The following is a 21,548-nucleotide window of genomic DNA, read 5'->3' on the forward strand; positions in this document are numbered from 1 at the left end:
ATAAAGACAGGAAATATTGTTCTAATTGAATAGAAGAATCCTGAACAAAGATAAAATTAAAAAGAATTATCAAATAAAATTAAAACGAACAAAAATTAACACAAGTAAGAGTAGGGTGTCTGCTCCAAGAACTTTCTAGGACAAAAGAGTGACACCAGTACTAAACTGAAAATGTAATGACTTTTAAATAGTCTTTATTCTATAAATAGAACATTGAAAGTTCCAATTTTGCTGAGACTTCCAGAAATTAACAGTATTATATTTTTTATAATAAGTGTAATTTTACTAGTCTAATACGCAGTAAATTTTTGTTAATTCTTTCTTTCAAAGGTGTAGAAAATGAATCGTTAAAAACTTTATTTTGATAGGGAGTTTTATAGGGATTGATATAAAACTTTATTGATAGGGATTTTATTTTGTTGCAGTGATGATTTTAATATAATGAATATTTAAAAACATTGCTAGAACTACAAATAATTTTAATTGAAATGCTAATCATTCTCTTGCCTTAGGGAGATACGAAGCTAGCTGTGATGTTGTTTATATTAATTTCTTTTCTGCTTAAGTTTGGCTTGGCTCTTCATTGTGATTTCTCTTCGTATAATGATTTATCTGTTCATCCATATAACTGTCTGTTTCTTTGTTTTTTCATACATTTTTTACTGATTTACTTTTTAGGTTGAAATTCTTATACCGCTTGATTTCTGCTCTTTTTAGGTTGTAATACGGGACTCTTTAATTTTCATTGAAAAAAGTTTTCGTTGGAATTTTTTTATCTAGTTGGAGAAAGCAACTTGTGCTAATCTGATAAATGTCACAATTTTTTTCTGAGTGTATAAAATTCAAGTGAAATCTATATTCGAGTATAATCATATTTTTATTCCTCCTTTCAAAATTTTCAGCCTCTGATAATAATTTTCTAATAAAGCATGGTTTCCAGAGCAGCTAACCGTGAGCAATATCAAAATCAGGAACCATTCTTCTTTCTATTCGTGGTACAGAGTAAACTCTTTCACTTGGAACGTCTGAAAATAAAACACGTTAAGGCAACTTACAGACACAGTTATGATTTTTAAAACACCCTAACCCCCATCCTAGGAAATTAATGTCAAACACAAGATATTTTGTGTGTTTAAAGGAACCCAGGAGAAACAGTTATACTAAAGACAACAAAAAGGTTATGCTTATTCGTAGGAAGACAGAGTGGTTATCAACAGTATTATAAAAATGTGGGATTGCTTTTCGTAATTATTAATTATTTCAAAAACAGCAACTATTTCATTTCAAAACAGGAACCATTTCAAAGAAACAGCCGAAACTATTTTTTTTTTCAGTAACAAAATACATTGCGCCAGAGCAAATTAGTGTTTTCATCCATTATACGAAATCAAACGTCCATTCATATAAAATAAAAACCTATGATTTATATTAGATTTTCTGTGATAAAAAACCCTCAGAAGTTTTGAGCCCAATTTTGACAAGCCACAGCAAAGTGTTGTTTTTTTACCATTTTGTGCAACAAAACATCAGTAAATATAGACATATTTATATAATTTGTAGTAAACGATTTTATTAAAAGATTGTCTATTGTAGCTTATTCAGGAATGACAACTATTATTTGCATTAGTCTTAATATTAAAATATTATTTGCGAAACAAGTTTGCGGGAATTTTTAACAGTATCCTGAAATTCCTCGAGAAACTTGTCACAGAAACAGAAAAACACACCATTATTGAAAAACCATAAAGAAAAAATTTGCAACTTCAGCGTTGAACAACAAGAAGACTCACTGTTTTTCATGGGTATACAGACGCATGCTTTTTTTTTCTTTTATTTTTGCTGATAGGGCACTGTAATACCAGAGAATGTTATTTAACACCTTCTTTCAAAGGTACATTTTATATATAATTATTGTTAAAATAATTTTTCAATCTTATTACTTAGTCTGAAAACTAAGAAGAAGAAAAATAAGTTATCTTGAGGGACCCAATTAAGGGCTCAAAATAGAATATACCTTAGAAGTTATGATCGATTTTGAAAAGAGAATAAAAAAAACATCAGGTAGTGTATTTATTTTGTTCCTTGCCAATATATATGATTATGCATGATATACGTTCAACAAATAATCAAAGTTCAAACAGTAGTAGTAACCCTTCAATTACCCCGAGCATGGCCATACCCCTCTATTCCAAGTACGCCCAAAGGGATCTATTCTAATTCTGCCCATAGTGGGTATACTGAAGCCATTTGACAAACCCACAAAGACAGACACTGAGACAGGCAAATAGACGGTCAGACACACAAGCATAGAGAGAGAGAAAGATAGATAGAGGAAGAGAGAGTAAGAGAGAGAAAGATAGAGAGAGGCCAAAACACACACAAACGCAAAGAGTCAAACACACAATTACAGAAAGAAAGGCACAAATAAACAGACGGTGAAGACACACAAACACACAAAAGAGACAAAGAAACAGGCAAACAGATGGTCAGACACGCAGACACAGGAAGAGAGAAAGAGTCAAAACATTAATATATAAAGACAGACACAAGTAAACAGACGGTCAGAAGAGTTAGTTCTATATCAGACTCTATATAGAAATGTGGAATTTTGCATTCTTTACCGGAAGCAAGATCACAGATACGGGTTTATTTTTTGTTTTCTTTGTCCTTCCCAGGGTGACAGTATTGAACTAGTTATCCTATACGATCGAAATAGGGAACATTTGATCAGGAATCAAAAGTTTGAGTGCCCCTTTGAAATGACCAAAAATATTGGAAGGCAGCTAGCTCCCCTCCCATGCCTGTTTTTTTTTCCCAAAGTCTTCCGATCAAAATTTTAAGATTGCCATTTTGTTTACCATAGTCAAAAAATCTAATGTGTATGTCTTTGATGATGCCTTGCCCCAGGCCCCGGGTGAGGTGGTGCATGTTGTGAACTTAGCCCAATGTGTACATATAGTATTGGCTATTGGGAAGTGCACAGAAAATTGTCAGAGGGGGGATGGCACATTTTCTAGCAGGGGGGAACTTGACGTTTTCAGTTCACCCCAAAGAAAAATATGATGTGCTATTTTCAAAATCTAGCTCTATTCTTGTCATTCGTCATTTATCATGTGCTTTCTGTTTTACCAAATGATTAACCATTTTTAGTATCCTTGAAAATTCTTAAAATAAGAAGCTAGTCTAAAATTAAAATGAATGAAAGATGCCTACCGTATACGCTGACTTGGTCTTTATCTGTCAGTACATTTTTTCGCATTATGATATCACTACACTCCCGGATTTGGATTTCTTCCTGATCTATAACAAAATTAAAGCCCATGTAGCTAATTAAAGACCATCGCTCATGAGAATCCTAACTTCCTATTCATTTTCTTAAAATATTGACAAAAACCTACCTTCTTGTTCTTAGATAGTCTTATAGTTGATGTGCAAAGAGGTCCGCCGTCTAAAGAAAATATTTGTTTGCCTGCAGAATTTAAACGTGGAGTAAAATGAGTTAATTCCTGACGCAAAGTGAAAACAAGCTCAGTTGAAACTGGGGAGGGAAGTTATGCAAAAAATAAAAATAAAAATGCTAGGTCTTAACCCAATGAAAACACAAGGTAAGTCCTGACTTGGCACAGAAATGAGCTAAGTCTGACATTCTGCATACAAAAGGGAACTAAGTTTTGATTCAGCGTTACATTGATCTATATCCAAGCTGAGGAATTTCAGCTACCTGATGTAATTTTTAGCTAAGTCTTTATTCGGTGCAAAAATTGCTAAAAGCTTTTTCGATTTGTATTCTTTGATAACCAAAACAAGTTCATGGGCACCTAAATCGATGCCCACCCCTTCTTTGGTCAAAACTAGATTTTTAGCAAACATCGTTCTTGCTGCAGCCTGATATTTAGCTTACATGTTCTGCTAGAGGAATCAAACCAATGGCAAGTACATGTTATTTTGGTGTTTATAGACTTCTTGAAAGCATTTGACCGAGATCCGTTGATTCCTGAATTTAGAAAAAGGGAATAGTTGTGGGAAAAGTCAAAGTCATGGCCAATTGTAGAAAAAAGCCAAGACAGATTGTTCAATTAAGTGGGCAGCCCAGTCAAGGTTAATTTTATCCCTTTGATTGCCGTGAAAATTACGAGAAAATTCTCCTAATGTATTGAAAGCCTCCGAAAATTGTGAATATGATTAAATTCCTGTGTACTGCACAGGTTTTTGCAGTCCAGATGGAAAATGGGCTATCAGAGTGGTTTCCTGTTGAGTCTGGTGTACGTCAAGGATGTTTAGCAATGCTTATTGATTTTGTTCTTCGAGCTTACCACGTTAGAGGATGCCTACAACTAAGCCCCGAGCGACTGCGATTTCGCTGAACGATATTATTCTCGTGGCTCACTTCCAAGAGGACATTCAACATAATCTGAATGAATTAGCTCCAAGAGCTTCCCCTATGGGTCTGAAGATTGATATAAAACGAAATGTATGTCAAACGCAGTTGTGACGACCATTGCAGCTGGAATTCGATACGAAGGCACTGATATAGAAGAGGTCAGAGAATTTAAGTACCTCGGTAGTACAATTACCCAAGATGGGAATTGCGACAGAGAAGTCTTGCTACGCATAGTGTATGCAGGTGGAGCATTTTCTCAGCTGTAATATATTTGGAGATGTAGATATTACTCTCAGAAGTTGAAATTGCGATTGTTTAGGGGTTAATGTACTCTCTGTACTTTTATATGGATGTGAGCCTTTCAAAGAATGCTGAGAAAAGACAATTAGTCTTCGAGAGTAATTGCCTGCGTCGAATCTTTGCGTTACATTGGACCAATCGAGTAACGAATGCCCAGATTAGGGCTGATACCGAACAACCACTGGTGACTGGCGAGATCAGAATGAGAAGATAGGAAGTATTGGGGACAGATGACCCGCATGAGCGAAGGACGCCTCTCACACAATTTATGGTGTTGGACCCCACCTGGCTTTCGAAGGAGTGGAAGACAATGCAACACACTTGGTAGATCCCTGGAGAAAGAGGCAACGAGTCTCTGAGCCCTTTTGAATGAACTTTGGTCTTCGGCACAACACCGTTTAGCTGGAGGTCAACCGTCGTTGCCCTTTGCACCCTCAAGTGTAGGAGGATCTAAGTAAGTAAGTCTTAGCAAAAAGGGTATTTAACATCTGTTTGACTCTGGACTAATCCAAATAATTCCACTCTGTATTAAAGAAAGAACAAAGTTGGTCTATGACCCCTCGATACCACCCTAACCTTAACTTTTCAGCACACAGGAATTTTTTTTCTTTGCTGATTACATAGAAACTTACGGGAAAGTACCTTTGACCAACAGGACACGAGAATAGCGAATTTCACAAGCGTAAACCACTGTTCTGAATGCGCAAATTATATTGATTTTTGAATATGCTTGAAATTTATGACCCAAATACCTTGGATAAAGAGGACAAAGGTGACAGATATTGAGATGTGTTATTTATTTCAAAACCCCACTATTTGCGGGGAAGTGTCCAAACCTAATGGAAATTTGGTAAATTTAACCTATAGGAAAGTCCTTCACAAGATTTTGGGCTGCTAGCTCTTTCCAAATTACCGCGAAAGAATAATTTGAGCCCAAAAAGTATATACATTAAAATGAATGTCACATATAAGAAAAGTAACGTATTCAGCAATAGATGAATAAAGGAATCATAAACCAAACAAAAAAAAAGAACTAAGATGAAAAATCAAGTCAAACTTTCGCAACTTAAATCTTAACGATTTATCACAGCTTAAAACGAAGAAAAATTATCACAAATAAGTGTAGGCTACCTTTCCAAAAGTAAAATTGTTAAAGGCCAGAACGTCATTTACATTCCTTGTCTTTTGGCCAAACAAACTGAAATGCAGGTGGAAAAATAGAAAAAAAATATTAGCAACTCCCCCTCCCAGAAACCAGCTTCTGGCGAAGCACCAGAAAAATTTAGTAACTTTTTCTCCAACCATTTTCCAGAGACAGGGTGGTCCTAGGAACTGGGAAGGGAGCACCTTCGATTGCAAGTAAAAAATCATCGCCCATTTTTAAAGGCTGATAGTTATCAGAAGGTCACTAACTTCTCCCCTCCTCTCCTTGTACCCTTCTCTGCTTTACAAAACTCACTAAGTAGTAGTAGGGGCTAAATTTGCTGTATCTCCGGTAAAATTAAATAGTTTTGCTCTATAAGCACCTTTGGAACTTAAAATCTGCTAACGGTTAAGCAACGAAGTAAACGAAAATACACTTTGTTTTGTCAGACTACCAAAATAGCCTATGAGTAATATCCTGAGAATGACATGGAAAATCATGGTGGAACTTATAGAAGCCTTTCGAAGAGAAAACTGAACTTCGAATTTTTACTTGGGAAAGAACCCAGAAAAGATTTAAGCAAATTTGTTTCAAATCTGTCTGAAAGTCTTGGCACTTTAAGCCCCTATGTGCCAAGAATATACTTATAGTTAAGTAACATTATAAAATGAATGACACTAGACTACATGCACCCATGCTAAAAAAAAATAATAGAAAAACATAATATCTGTAACATCTCAAGAACTGCTTGGGAATAAAACTGAAATTTTCAGGAGATGCCGGGATTAAGGCATATCAAACTTTTTGGCAGTATGCCTTTTTAAACATTTAAAATAGTGTGCATGCAATATTTCAGGAGTACCATGGCTGATGCCGTACTATGGCCGATGCACTGTTTCGCCGAAAAGATACAAAAGAGTTCTTCTGGTTTTTTTTCCATCATGGAAGAAACCATACTCTGCTTTACAGTTGTGTCAAAAAACAAATAAGCATAAGGTAAAAAAAAGGACAAATAAACGCATACGTCTTTGATACATTTTACAAATACATATATGCAATTTTTTCATATATAGCAAAAAACAATTTCCCCACAAATTTTGATATACAGAGAAGTGTTCATTACAACCAAGGTATGCATACAGACATGTACGTTTGTTTCAGAAATGGGACACCTCGCTGCGCTACAGACGGACGGGGTTCAACGGAGTGAAGTATTGGTTAGTTTCCTAATAGTTTGATTCACTACTTGACATTCAAACAGATATGATAAAAATAAAATATTTTGTTAAAGATAGTGGTATGATCGTACTACCGTGATTTCTTCAATCGAGGGTAGGAACGCTAATTACTGTATAGATACCTTTGCTGTGGTGTACATCGACATACGCTGCGAGAGTTGACTGTTTCTGAAAATTTTCTGAGATTTTGTAATTGAGTCACTCAAATTCCATCAGATTTGGTGGCTAATATATTCAACAACCGTGCAAAACATGCTTAGTGTCTACCAAATTTCAAGGACAGAATTGTACCTTTGTTATTAGTTGTATATGTCCTTCGCAGTCTCTTTAGACTGTCTTTTTCTAGCTTCAATTGGTTCTTCAAATCTACAACAGCTTCTTTCAAAGATGAGTTCAAGGATGTTAGGTAGTAAATAACCAGAACAAGGAGTATAAGCAAAGGTATGACAACACCAGGTGATGCTAGGTAACTTAGCACCCAATGAAAAGAACTTGGTGCGATTGCAAATATCTCCTAAAATTAAAGGTGTCATAATTTGTAAAGTTATAGACTTGACCATAAGAAAAACTTATTTGAAGATATTGATCAGTATTAATATTCTGAGAAACAGAGAGGATTAACTAAACGCAATTTCAAACAGTTCGTGGTAACGAACTGTAGTAAGGAGCGACCCGGCTCAATAGCAACCAAAACTCTAAAAAATGGAATTTTGATACCAATACCTACATAAAAAAAAATCGCATTTTAATGCTGATTTTAAATATATAAGTTTCATCAAGTTTAGACTTACCCGTCAAAAGTTACGAGCCTGGGAAAATTTGCGTTATTTTAGAAAATAGGGAGAAACGCCCCCTAGAAGTCATAGAATCTTGACAAAAATCACACCATCAGATTCAGCGTATCATAGAACTCTACTGTAGAAGTTTCAAGCTCCTATCTACAAAAATGTGGAATTTTGTATTTTTTGCAAGAAGGCAGATCACAGATGCGTGTTTATTTGTTTTTTTGTTTTTTTTTTTTTTGTTTTTTTTTTTTCCCAGGGGTGATCGTATCGACCCAGTTGTCCTAGAATGTTGCAAGAGGGCTCATTCTAACTGAAATGAAAAGTTCTAGTGCCCTTTTTAAGTGACCAAAAAAATTGGAGGGCACCTAGGCCCCCCCCCCACGCTAATTATTTTACCAATGTCAACGGATCAAAATTCTGAGATCGCCATTTTATTCAGCGTAGTCGAAAGACCTTATAACTATGTCTTTGGGGACGACTTACTCCCCCACAGTCCCCGTGGGAGGGGCAACAAGTTACAAACTTTGACCAGTGCTTACATATAGTAATGGTTATTGGGAAGTGTACAGGCGTTTTCAGGAGGATTTTTTTGGTTGGGGGAGGGGTTGAGAAGAGGGGGATATGCTGGGGGAACTTTCCATCGATAATTTGTCATGGGGAAAGAAAATCTCCATGAAGGGAGCGCAGGATTTACTAGCATTATTAAAAAAAAAAACAATGAAAAAATAAATATGAAAACGTTCTTTCAGCTGGAATTAAGGAGCAGCATTAAAACTTAAAACAAACAGAAATTATTACCCATTTGAGGGGCTCACCTCCTCCTAATACCTCACTCTTTACGCTAAAGTATTTTTAGTAATTTCAACTATTTATTCTGCGGCTTTTGTGATTATGGGGTCATTCTTAATGAATTGGGACAAAATTTAAGCTTTAGTGTAAAGAGCGAGGATCTGACAAGGGGGCGAACCCCCTCATATATGTAATAAAAATATGAGAATGCAAGAGTTCTTTACGTAAGCTAATTTATAAGTTACGTAAATCTTTTACTAATAAAAATTCTAGTTGCCTTTTTAATTAACCAAAAAATCGGAGGGCAACTAGGCTTCCTCCCCCGCTCTTTTTTTCTCAAAATCATTCGATCAAAATTATGAGAAAGTCATTTAGCCAAAAAAAAAAATGCAAATTTTGTTTTAATTATTCCTCTGCGGAGAGCCAAAATCAAAACATGCATTGATTCAAAAACGTTCAGAACTTAATAAAAAAAACAAGTTTTTTTAACTGAAAGTAAGGAGCGACATTAAAACTTAAAACGACCAAAAATTACTTCGTATATGAAAGAGGCTGCTTCCTCATCAACGCCCCGCTCTTTACGCTAAAGTTTTTTTACTGTTTTAAAAAGAAGAATTGAGAGAAAGAGTCAAACTTTAGCGTAAAGAGCGAGGCGTTGATGAGGAAGCAGCCTCTTTCATATACGAAGTAATTCCTGGTCGTTTTAAGTTTTAATGTCACTCCTTACTTTCAGTTAAAAAACTTGTTTTTTTTATTTAATTAGGAAAAAAATGGCAGGTACTTGCTACCAGTAACCTACATCCAAATGGCTCAGATTCTAATCCCTGTTTAAGAAAAAATTAGAGGAACTAATGATAATATAAGCCTGACTATTGTGTTAAGACTAAACACCAACTCAAAATTTTAAGTATTCAGATTCAGCAGACGAAAGATTTTTATGTTCAAATAAGTTTTTCTTATTTCCACTCTCACTATCACTTTCAATTGGGAAGAAGTAAAAAATAAAACAAAAACTAGATGGCAGAAATGGGATCTGAACACTAAGACTTTGAAGTATCTTTCCAAGCGTTTTTATCATATAGGGATTTATGGATACTTAGTAAATAATTCCAAAAATACTTCACCGAATCTTTACAAAAACGGTGTTGGGTACTTATGAATAGGGAGGAACCGACATAAAATTTTCCAATTTCCAACCAGTTTACATTGTGTTTCTATTTAATACGACCAGGGCAGTATTCAGGATTTTTTTCGAGGGAGTTTTACAAGAAGATTTTAATTTTGGAGGGGGGGGGACAAAGAACCTTTTTAAGCGCATCAAAAATTTGTTTTGGTACTTGTAGGAAATGCCCCCTACCTAATATTCTTCAAATATGTTTTACTGACACTGAACCCTAATGAAATACACCTAAATATGATAAAAATATAATATTTAAAACAAATTTGGGCTATATTTTTATATATTGGGGTAGGGGGTGGAATGGTGTAAAGTATTGTGGGTTTGCATGCCTAATGTGTTAGGTACAATTATTCTGCTTATTATTTAGTAAGAATTATTTTCTACCTTCACACTGTCCAAATACTTTAGCACCACCTCACCACCCCTAATGTAAAAATATATAACCCAAATTGCATATTTTCTAATTAATCTGTCACTTCTCTTTGTCTTGTCTCACGTTAAGCTAGAAAAAAAGACAAGAGCTAAGAGCTCATATGGCACTTCTGACGAGGCAAGAAGAGCTAAGAGCCAAGAGATCATATGGCATGAGCTCTAACAAAATTTTATGAATCAATAGATTGATTTAAAAAGGAAAAAATGAGACTTAATGCCGGTCAGGATTTAAAATAAGAGCTCTGAGTCACGATGTCCTTCTAAAAATTAAAATTCATTAAGATCTGATCACCCACTCGTAACTTATAAATACCTAATTTTTCTAATTTTTCCTCTCCCTTTAGCCCCCCAGATGGTTGAATCTGGGAAAACGACTTTTTGAAGTCAAATTGTGCAGCTCCCTGGCACGCCTACCAATTTTCATCGTCCTAGCACGTCCAGAAGCACCAAACTCACCAAATCACTGAACCCTTCCCCCAACTCCCCCAAAGAGAGCGAATCCGGTCCGATTCTGTCAATCATGTATCAAGGACATTTGCTTATTCTATCCACCAAGCTTCATCCCGATTCCTCCACTCCAAGTGTTTTCCAAGATTTCCCCCTCCAACTCCCCCCAATGTCAAAAGATCTGGTCGGGATTTGAAATAAGAGCTCTGAGACATAAATTCCTTCTAAATATCAAATTTTATTAAGATCCGATCACCTATTTGTAAGATAAAAATACCCCAATTTTCACGTTTTCCAAGAATTCCAGTTTCCCCCTCCAACTCCCCTCAATGTCATAGGATCTGGTCGGAATTTAAAATTAGAGCTTTTTTTAAATTAGAGCTCATTTAAAATTAGAGCACAAGATCCTTCTAAATATAAAATTTCACTAAGATCTGGTCACCCTTTCGTAAGTTACAAATACCTCAATTTTAAAAATTACCCCCCACCCAACTCCACCAAAGAGATCAGATCCGGTCCGGTTATTTCAGTCACGTATCTTAGACAGGTTTCTATTCTTCCCATCAAGTTTCATCCTGATCTCACCGCTTTAAGTATTTTCTAAGATTTCCGGTCCCCCCCCCCAACTGCCCCCCACAATTACGCTTGATCCGGATGAGATTTAAAATAAGAGATCTGAGTTGAGATTTAAAGGAATGTAAAGAAAGCGGAGAAAGCATTAAAATATGAACTAAGGAGATGTGAAGTGGAGGCGATGGATAAAATTGCTGAGGATCTGGAAGATGCGGCTAGACAGCATAATAGTAAAATATTATACTGGCATGTTAATAAATTGAAAGGGAGTAGCCAATCCGGACTAGTCCCAGTTTAAGATAGAAATGGGGCCACAATTAGTGATAAGGAAAAAGTTAAAGAAAGATGGGTGGAACATTTTGAGAATGTGCTAAACCGAGACACAGTTGCAGGAAAAGATATAGATGAAAATGAAAAAGTTTGTGATACCTTGGATGTGAAGGAATATTTGTTTAGTGAGGAAGAATTAGCGACAGTACTAAAAGGATTAAAAAATAATAAGGCCCCAGGTGCTGATAGTATGATTAATGAGTTTCTTAAATATGGTGGCTCTGAGGTTAGGAATAAGCTACTGAAGATTATGAACATGATTTTTGAAAAAGGGGAAGCACCCAATGATTTTAGGAAAACCTTAATTAAACCACTGTATGAGAAAGGTGACAAGAGTGAGTGTCGTAATTATCGAGGCATTAGTCTGGTCTCTGTAGGTAGCAAATTACTGAGTAATATGATACTTTTTAGACTGAGACATGCTGTAGACAAAGTTTTAAGGGAAGAACAATGCAGTTTTAGGAAAGGTAGAGGATGTGTCGACCATGTTTTCACTCTTAGGTTAATAATTGAGAAGTCCCTTCGTTGTCAAACACCTTTGGTCCTCATGTTTTATCGATTATGAGCAAACTTTCGATTCTGTTGATAGAACAGCGTTAACAAAGGTCTTGTCGTTATATGGTATACCTGAAAAATATATTAAAGAGATTTGCGCCATGTACGAGAATAATACTGCTGCCGTTAAGGTAGGAAATGAGGTTAGCAACTGGTTTTGTATTAAATCAGGAGTTAAGCAGGGTTGCGTTCTATCCCCCTTTATATGGATCATTTTGATGGACTTCGTCTTAAGGAGCACAGGAAAGGCAATTGGAGACCATGGAATCAAATGGGGAGAAAGAACGCTCCTGGACTTAGATTATGCTGATGATTTAAGCATATTAGATGAAAGTGTGAGCAAAATGAATTAATTTTTAGAGGTTTTACGAGTTCAGGGTGCTAAAATAGGCTTGAAAATTAATGTTAAGAAGACTAAGTTACTAAGGCTAGGAATAAGTGAAGATGAACATGTGACATTAGGTAACGAAAAGATTGATCAGGTTGGGAGCTTCAGTTACCTTGGTAGTATTATTAGTAAAGATGGTGGGAGCAGTGAAGATGTTAAAAGTAGAATAGCTAAGGCCCAGGGTGTTTTTTCACAGTTAAAAAAAGTTTGGAAGAATAGAAAGATAAGTCTACAAACCAAGATTAGAATATTGGAAGCTACAGTGATGACAGTGGTCAAGTATGGCTCTGAAGCATGGGTACTCCGAAAAGCAGATGAAAATTTACTAGATGTTTTCCAGAGAAATTGCCTACGGATTGTTCTGGGTACCCGGCTGACTGACCGTATTTCAAACAGTAGGTTGTACGAAAAGTGTGGTTCAATCCCGCTTTCTGGGGCCATAATGAAAGAAAGGTTGAGATGGCTAGGCCACGTTCTACGGATGAAGGATGACAGATTACCGAAGATTGTCCTTTTTGGCCAACCGTCTGGGGCTACACGGAAAGCAGGTCGTCCTTGTCTGGGTTGGGAGGATGTCATAAATAAAGATTTAAAGGAAATGGGAACTTCCTGGGAGGGTGTAAAGAGGGAGGCTTTAAATAGACTAGGTTGGAGGAGGAGCGTGCGTAGCTGTGTTGGCTTCAGGCGGCTTGGTGCTGCAGTGAGTTATTATTAGTAGTAGTAGTAGTAGTAGATCTGAGTAACGAGTTCCTTCTAAATATGAAGTTTCATGAAGATCCGATCACTCCTTCATAAGTTAAAAACACGTCGTTTTTTCTTATTTTCAGAATTAACCCCCCCCCCCCAATAGAGCAGATCCGTTCCAATTATGTAAATCACGTATCTAAGACTTCTGCTCATTTTTCCCACCAAGTTTCATCCCGATCCCTCCAATCTAAGCTTTTTCCATGATTTTAGGTTTCCCCTCCCCAAACACCCCCCCCCCCCAATGTCACCAGATCCCGTCAGGATTTAAATTAAGAGCTTTGAGACACGATATCCTTCTAAATACCGAGTTTCATTGAGATCCGATCACCCGTTCGTAAGTTAAAAATACCTCATTTTTTCTCATTTTTCAGAATTACCCCCCCCCCCCAACTACCCCAAAGAGAGCGGATCCGTTCCAGTTATGTCAATCATGTATCTAGGACTTTTTCCCACCAAGTTTCATCCCGACCCCCCACTCTAAGTGTTTTCCAAGATTTTAGGTTTCCCCCTCTCCACTCCCCCCTAATGTCATCAGATCCGGTCGAGATTTAAAATAACAGCTTTGAGACATGACATCCTTCCAAACATCAAATTTAATTAAGATCTGATCAACCATTCGTAAGTTAAAAATACTTAAATGTTTCTATTTTTCGAATTAACAGGCCGCCCACTCCCCCCCCCAGATGGTCAAATCGGGAATGTCACTTGGTTAATACCAAGCGCCATAAAAACGGTTTTGCAATGCGTAAATGCATAAACAACTTGAGTGGTAGGGGGTATATCATACAAGTACATTTGCTTATAAACATTTTTGTTACCTTTTTAAGAGTGGCGCAAAAATTTCGGGGAGGGGGGTCAAAATCCCTAACTCCCCTCCTAGACACGGCCTTGAATACAACTAATTATGATATTTGTCTGTTATATAATGGGCAGTCGAGAATTTCTATCACGAAGACGGATAGTTTTTTTTCACGCTGTCTACACCAAACAATTACATAAGGCCTGTTGGGAAACTACTTTATAACTTCTTTTTTAAATACAAATTTATTTGGTATTTTGGTTAGGCTAGGTTAGAATATGTTTGTGTAGGTTACGTATTTAATATATGCTATGCTTTAACCCCCCCCCCCCTAATGTGCAACATACAGCCGATTTTCGCTTCTAAACTATTATATTTTTATCTTACTCGGGTATATTTCACTAGCGTTAACCAAATGTAACTTCTCGAATGTTTCTCGTATAATGCTTAAGCTTATACAAATAATGCTTTTTACTGTTTTAAAAAGCTGAGTTGAGAGAAAGAGTCAAACTTTAGCGTAAAGAGCGGGACGTTAATGAGGAAGCAGTCCCTTTCATATACGAAGTAATTTCTGTTCGTTTTAAGTTTTAATGTCGCTCCTTACTTTCAGCTAAAAAAAACTTGTTTTTTTATTTAATCAACTGAAAGTAATCACCCCTAGGAATAACAACAAAACAAATCAATGCACATTTTTGTAAATAGGAGCTTGAAACCTCTGTAGCAAGGCTCTTAAAGAGTGGCAAGATTTTCATTATGATCATTTGATTTTTTGGTCTGTTTCCCTCCTTTTTCAAAAATTATAAAAGTATTCTAAGGCTCGTAGTTTACGATTGTTAAAATTAAACTAAATGTTAAACTGAAATTTATACATTTGCAATTAACATAAAAAGCCAATTCTTTTGAATTATCAACTGTTATCAAACCTTCATTTTCTGAAGTTTCGTCTACATTTGGACAGAGTCACTCCTTACTTAAAGTTCGTTACCATGAACTGTATGATAGGCCGCAGGCCCCATCTGCAAGAGCCGGAATTAGGAAGTCCTGTATAAGGGAGCTAGGGTATTAAATTGTTAGTGAAGAATGCTATTCCTAATACAAATTGAAACTCTGAAAAAGGGAACTTTGAATTAAAATATATGCATCAATCATTTCACTTTTTACACTGACTCTAAATGCTCGAGCTTCTTTAATATTTCACTTACCGCTTAAAATTTATTAGGTGAAGAAAAAAACTAATTAAAAAAAATAATGATATACACCTTATAAAATTTAGGGTAATTTCAACGAAAATGATGCTGTGAAATTGAACATGTCTGAAAACCCTAAGAAAGAGTTTTTAACCTGCTAACTATTAACGTAGAATTCTGTTATTTACAAGTAGGATGGTCAGGGATACGTGCTTTTTTGGTTAAGCAGGGTTGAAGTCACCAAAATACTGTTCATAGATTATCCAGATAAATTTATTAGAACGTCTGCCCTAAGAACTCTTCACATTTCCTCAGAAACAATAGAATTTTCGGCTCATATGTTTTGAAAGGCAATCGATTGGTAAACCAAGTGTAATTATCTCCCGGCTGTATTTGCTTCATTCTTAAATAAAGTAAAAATTTTATGGAAAGAAGAGGGGGTCAGGGTGGTGAAATCTCCTTCGTATGGAACATGGAATTGTCCTTTTAATGGAATAGAAGAGTTTCTCAGACAGTGGCGATCAGCAAATGTCTATTAGGGAGACAATTAATCTAAGGTTACTAAGATTTACAGATAATTCAGAGCATAATTTACATCAAAGTTGCAAGATCGTTCTATTTTCAGTTTCTAAATGCACTTTCTAACTTTGTTTAAAAAGGGTTTCATCGGTAGGAAGATATGAAATCTGTATCTTAAAGGAATGATTCTCCTGTAAAAAATCAAACGAGTATAGATTCCAAACTGGGCTAGATACTGATAATAAATGTAGCCATTGAATGGATCTAAGACAGGTTATTTAAACAGGATCTATTTTTTTTAGCGGCAAAAGGGTAAATTTTCTTATAGTCACTAAATGGACCATAGTGCCATGATGTAGCGAGCCAGACAATGGACTCTAAACATACTAGCTTCAACAATATTTAGTTTACCCATTAAAAGTTATTTACTGATAAAAAAATTAAAAAAAGAAAACAATGAAAATCAGTTTATGAAAATTGCTGTAATGCTGAGGAGAATAATCCTGATAAAACTGCCCTAGGGATGATCTTGTCAAATCATTGGCCACAGATTATCGAAGAGGATATATTGGAATCCCTGACTAAAAGAACTATTCAATTTTGTTCTAAACAATAGAATTTTCAGCACTTATTTTTTTAAAGGTAATTGGCTGGTAAAACAAAGGTACTTACGAGCTGGCTATTTTGTTGCATTCTAGAATTAAACAAAACCAAGCTGGAAAGAGGGGATAGGACTCATGGTGGTGAGGTCCCTCCGTGTACAAAATAACTCAATTTCGTCTTCATTTTTAATGAAAACTGAGTTTTAACGACTGTGGGTGTCCACAGTCATTAGCGAATGACCCGAAAGTAGGAAATTCAGCTCAATTATCTGGTTTTTTTTTACACTGCTGAAGAGTTGAAAAGAGCATAACAAGCATTTGGCGGTTTCTGTTTTGACCACCGCAACAGTCACAGACAGGCTTACTGTCTTGACAGTACCTCAACTATCAATTTCTCTAATCCACCGCGACAGACAAGTTGCTATTTCGTTTGCCCCTTGGTTTCCGTTCTTCTGCTCCCTGAAGAACCAACATCCATACTCAGTCACATGCTCGTAAACTGTAAAATTGTAGCAAGCATATTTTTGAGAGAATCCTATCAACATTCCTTCTCCGTGTGGTATGCTAAGTATTTTTTCTAGATCAAGCACGCATCAACGTGAGACTGGTCAGCTTCAGCATGCTGGGGGGTGGCTTCCGTATAGTGCCTGGTTGCCTTCTTCTCTATTATGTGGCTCGTGTAAGCCAAATTTTTACTTTCTGTCGTATTCTGGGCAGACTGCACAATTTCACAGAGCTTACACTTATCCTTCGTCGGCTTATGGAAGCTGAAGTTAAACTCGTTGAGGATGTTCATGAAGGTCCCAAGCAAAAGGATGGGCTTTTTAATTTTTCTGCAGTGTTCGGTGTACAGTCTGAACAGGCTTGACTTTTTTGAAGGTTTGAGGCAGGTGCTTCTTGGTTGTAGAAGAACGACAGTAATGAGAGTCCACAGCAGGTAAGTCTTTCATCCAATTTCTTATATGTTTATAGACCCCTGGGTTTCTTATTGGGAGGGTCTGATTTCTTATCCTTTCTTCGAGAAAATCCTAGATCATTGTTCTTAGCTGAATTTCTGACAGCAAACTCCCCAAGATCAAGGGTTGCACAAAAGAATTTCAGAAAACTTTCTTCTTGTTTCCATTGTCATGGGGCATAAAGTACCTAACAGTGTTCTTTCTTCTTGTTTCTTCTTTTAGAGTCTGCTCTGAAAGGTTCACAATGAAAGTGGGCACAAAATCAATGTTTCTGTCTGATTGCTTTGCCAAGCTCCCAGTAAAAAGATCTTATTTCTTTGTTCGTCTGAGAAAGTTTTGCAAAACTTGCACCTTGATTTGTCTGAAAGACAAAGGTTTTGCCTGATTTCTCTTGCCTTTTCTTCCTCCACCTCTTCTCGGTTCTCTTTCATATTCTTTTCCTAAAACTCTCCTTGTTTTTATTTGCACGTCTTTTTTTAAGTGGAAGACCTCCTTCACTTTCTGAAGCAGATTCAAACACTTGGTCTGGAAGAGGACCTTCTTCTTCATCTGAGGTTGCCTCTCCGGATTCTTGTGTCCCAGTTGTATCTGCTTCCTTAATTTCTGAGTCAAAGGCTTCATTGCTGGTACCTTCACCATTCGAAGGACTAGCTTCGGGTATTTCTAAAACTGGTTCCTACGAAATGGAGTGAACAGCCTTGGGTTTTGGCTCAGAGTTCTTTGGTACCAGTTAAGGCGGCTCAGCTTCGTCGTCACTACTGAGAATATAGTCGCATCCTGAGGATTTGTGGCTTAAATCCTTGGAGCTACTGTGAGTCCCCATTAGAGTCTTCATCTCTGCCTCAGTCAAACGGGGGCTCTTTCTTCTTGACGTCATGGCCACTGAAGAAAAATATAACTTACAATCAAATAAAAGTAAACAAAACAAAATTGTAACATGCAACGCAACCACTTTTGTCATGAAGAGATTCAAATTTCTCTCAACACAAACCCTGTGAGAGACGAAATGCCCCTTCTCTAGCAGGAAACATAATTCAAGTCCATACTATGAACCTAGAATTTTATTCTCGACTGACTTGTCAAAATTTGACAGGTCAGTCGAGAATATATGCTTCTTTGTTTTTTTCCTTGGCTGCCTCAAAAGGCATTAGAACCAAGGTCATAGAGCTAAGATAGTGATAGAACCTATAGTTTTCCAAGCATATATTTAATATACAAGGGTTATAGTATAACCCTTTTTCCTAATCAACACACTTGCCTAAAAATATGTTAAGTAACGTTAGGAATTCAGAAGGAACAATAACTGTCTTACATGTGATTGTGTTTTGCTGTATCATTGGTAACGACTCTTTTGTTCTGGAGGCAACTTATGTCGTGTGGAAGAAGCTGCGAGATACGTAGTTTCCGCTTGACAGCCCCCTATGTTAATGCGAGATATTTGGTTTCTAGCTTGGTTGTATTCGGCGACAACCGAGATAGGCACCGTTTGACGCAGAATCTTTCGGCGAGTAGAACTGTGTTTCAAAAAGTGAAAATCCCAAACTTGGTCAGATACGTTGTTTCCGCTTGACACCGACGATAAATATATATATATATATATATATATATATATATATATATATATATATATATATATATATATATATATATATATATATTGTATATATATAAATATATATATATATATATATATATATATATATATATATATATATATATATATATATATATATATATATATATATATATATATATATATATATATATATATATATATATATATATATATACTGAAACGTTCGATAGTTCGATAGCAAACGAAACTCTAAAAAACAGAATTTTGATACTAATAGATACATCATATGAATCGGGTGTTTATGATGATTTTAAATATACAAGTTTTAACAAATTTAGTCTAACCTATCAAAAGTTAAGAGCCTGGGAAAATGTACTTTATTTTGGAAAATAGGGAAAGCACCCCCTAAAAGTTGTAGAAGCACAAAAATCATACTATCGCATTTAGCGTATCAGAGAACCCTTAAGAAAAATCATATCGTCACATTAAGCATATCAGAGAACCCTACTGTAGAAGTTTCAAACTACTATCTACAAAAATGTAGAATTTCATATTTTTTGCCAAAAGACCGATCACGGTTGCGTGTTAATTTTTTTGTTTTTTTTTCCCAGGGATCGTATCAACCCAGTGGTCATAGAACGTAGCAAGAAGGTTGTTCTAACAGAGAAACAAAAATGGAGGGCACCTAGGCCCCCTTCCGCGCTCATTTTTTTCCAAAAGTCAATGGATTAAAATTTTGAGATGGCCATTTTGCTCAGCATAGTCGCATAACCTAATAACTTTGTCTTTGGGGATCAGTTACTACTACCTCATGACTTACTAGTCTCCGTGGGAGGGCCTAAAAGTTACAAACTTTGAGCAGCGTTTACATAAAGTAATGGTTATTGGGAAGTGTACAGACATTTTCAAGCGGATTTGTTTTGGTTGAGGGGAGGGGGGCTGAGGAAAACGGGCTACGTGGGAGGGTCTTTCCATGAAGGAATTTGTCATGGGGGAAGAGAGTTTCCATGGAGGGGGCACAGGATTTTCTAGGATTATTTAAAAAAAATACAAATGAAAAAGTTTTTCAACTGAAAGTAAAGAGCGGAATTAAAACTTAAAACGAACAGAAATTATTCTGCATATGAGGGGCTCATCTCCTTTTAAGTACCTTGCTCTTTACGCTAAAGTATCTTTTGTAGTTTCAACTGTTTTATAGTTTTTTACTGTTTTAAAAAGTAGAGTTGAGAGAATGAGTCAAACCCTAGCGTAAAAAGCAGAGCGTTGAGGAGGGAACAGCCCCTTTCATACACGGAGTAATTTCTGTTCGTTTTAATTTTTAATGTCGCTCCTTTATTTCAGTTTAAAAAAAAATTGTATTATTTAATTTCAAACAGCGCTTATTAGAAAATATGTATTGGATGAGCAACTGATCTAAGGTGGCTGAGATTGAGAGGTTATTGAGAGTACAATTCTTATTAAAGGAGCAAGATTGTTCTTTTTTCATTCTCTAAATGAATTTTCCAAATGGATTGGAAAGGGGTTCCGTCGGTAGGGAGATTTTCCATCTGTATCTCTAACGAGTGATTTTCCTGTATAAACCAAAATGAATGGAAATTCCATACTATGCCAGATAGTGAAAACAAATATGCTGATTAACTGAACTAAGATACCCTATGCCTAACATAGGTTATCTATACAAGATTTATTACCTTAGTAGCAACATGGTACATCTTATTGTAGTCACTAAATGGACCACAGTGCCATGAAGGTTCGAGCCAGACAATGGTATAAACAACTGGAAGAGTGCACAAGAATAACATCATTAACAATAGCCACAGATAAAAGTTGTTCGACTTGGAAGCCTTGAATATCCTTTCGTGGGGTACATTACAAGTCAAAAGTATCCAAGACCGGAAATACATAAGCAGAATCAGTTTAAAGATGTTGAGGAATGGCAGAACAGGTGCAAAAAACATACCCATCCTATAAAGATATGAAAATATAAATTAGTCTCACTTTTTATTTGGATAATAAAAATATTTAGCTTCATTCATAAGTCATATTCAGTCAAAACTAAACCGAAAATAATCCTCCAAATTGGATGGGAGTGGGTAATACACAAGAAAAATATTACCATCAACATAGGATTAGAACATCAATTATATTCTAATATCTTTTTACAAAATAGAATCATTCAGATAGAAATAAGGATTTTTTCATTAAAGTTTAAATTGTGCTCTGAAGGGGAGGGGCGTGAGCCCTCCTCATGCTAGTTTCTGCTCATTTGAGTTTGACCCACTTATTTATTGCAAGTTCTGTTCATTTTGATTTCATTATTTGTTGATGGGGATTTATGTTAGTTTTACATTTGAAAAATTGCGCAGCTTTTCTACTCATTTTGAATTTAATGTTGCTCTTTACTTTTTTCTGAAAACGTGTTTTTTTCTATTTAAAAAAAATAATACCCCACAAAGATACTTGCGACTGTCGGAAGATTTTGAAAATGAGACTAACAACAAAACTTTCACCCAAATAAGAATTGGCAATTTATAAGAGGCTGCTTATAATCAAATTGAACAGACCCATATACTCTACTATAGCGGAAGAAATAGTTCCTATTCAAGAAGAAGATTGTGAT

General features: G+C 36.0%; 1 protein-coding gene across 3 annotated transcripts in view; it reads right to left on the minus strand.

Annotated features, from left to right (window-relative positions):
- Positions 1 to 841: 841 nt before the first annotated feature.
- The window catches only part of LOC136027200 (transmembrane channel-like protein), an 81,370-nt gene continuing 60,663 nt past the window's right edge, over positions 842 to 21,548 (minus strand). Inside the window, exons 10-13 of one of the 3 annotated variants that reach the window (XM_065704214.1) lie at positions 20,620 to 20,893; positions 7,355 to 7,577; positions 3,214 to 3,300; positions 842 to 1,025 (exon numbers count right to left, since the gene is read on the minus strand). In XM_065704214.1, the coding sequence (XP_065560286.1) occupies positions 946 to 1,025; positions 3,214 to 3,300; positions 7,355 to 7,577; positions 20,620 to 20,893 (664 nt within the window). In that variant the 3' untranslated portion in view covers positions 842 to 945. The remainder of the gene's footprint in view (positions 1,026 to 3,213; positions 3,301 to 7,354; positions 7,578 to 20,619; positions 20,894 to 21,548) is intronic. The other 2 variants (XM_065704217.1, XM_065704216.1) reach the window with 2 other exon arrangements.

The sequence above is a fragment of the Artemia franciscana genome, chromosome 5, assembly GCF_032884065.1.
Source record: "Artemia franciscana chromosome 5, ASM3288406v1, whole genome shotgun sequence".
Lineage (NCBI taxonomy): Eukaryota > Metazoa > Arthropoda > Branchiopoda > Anostraca > Artemiidae > Artemia > Artemia franciscana.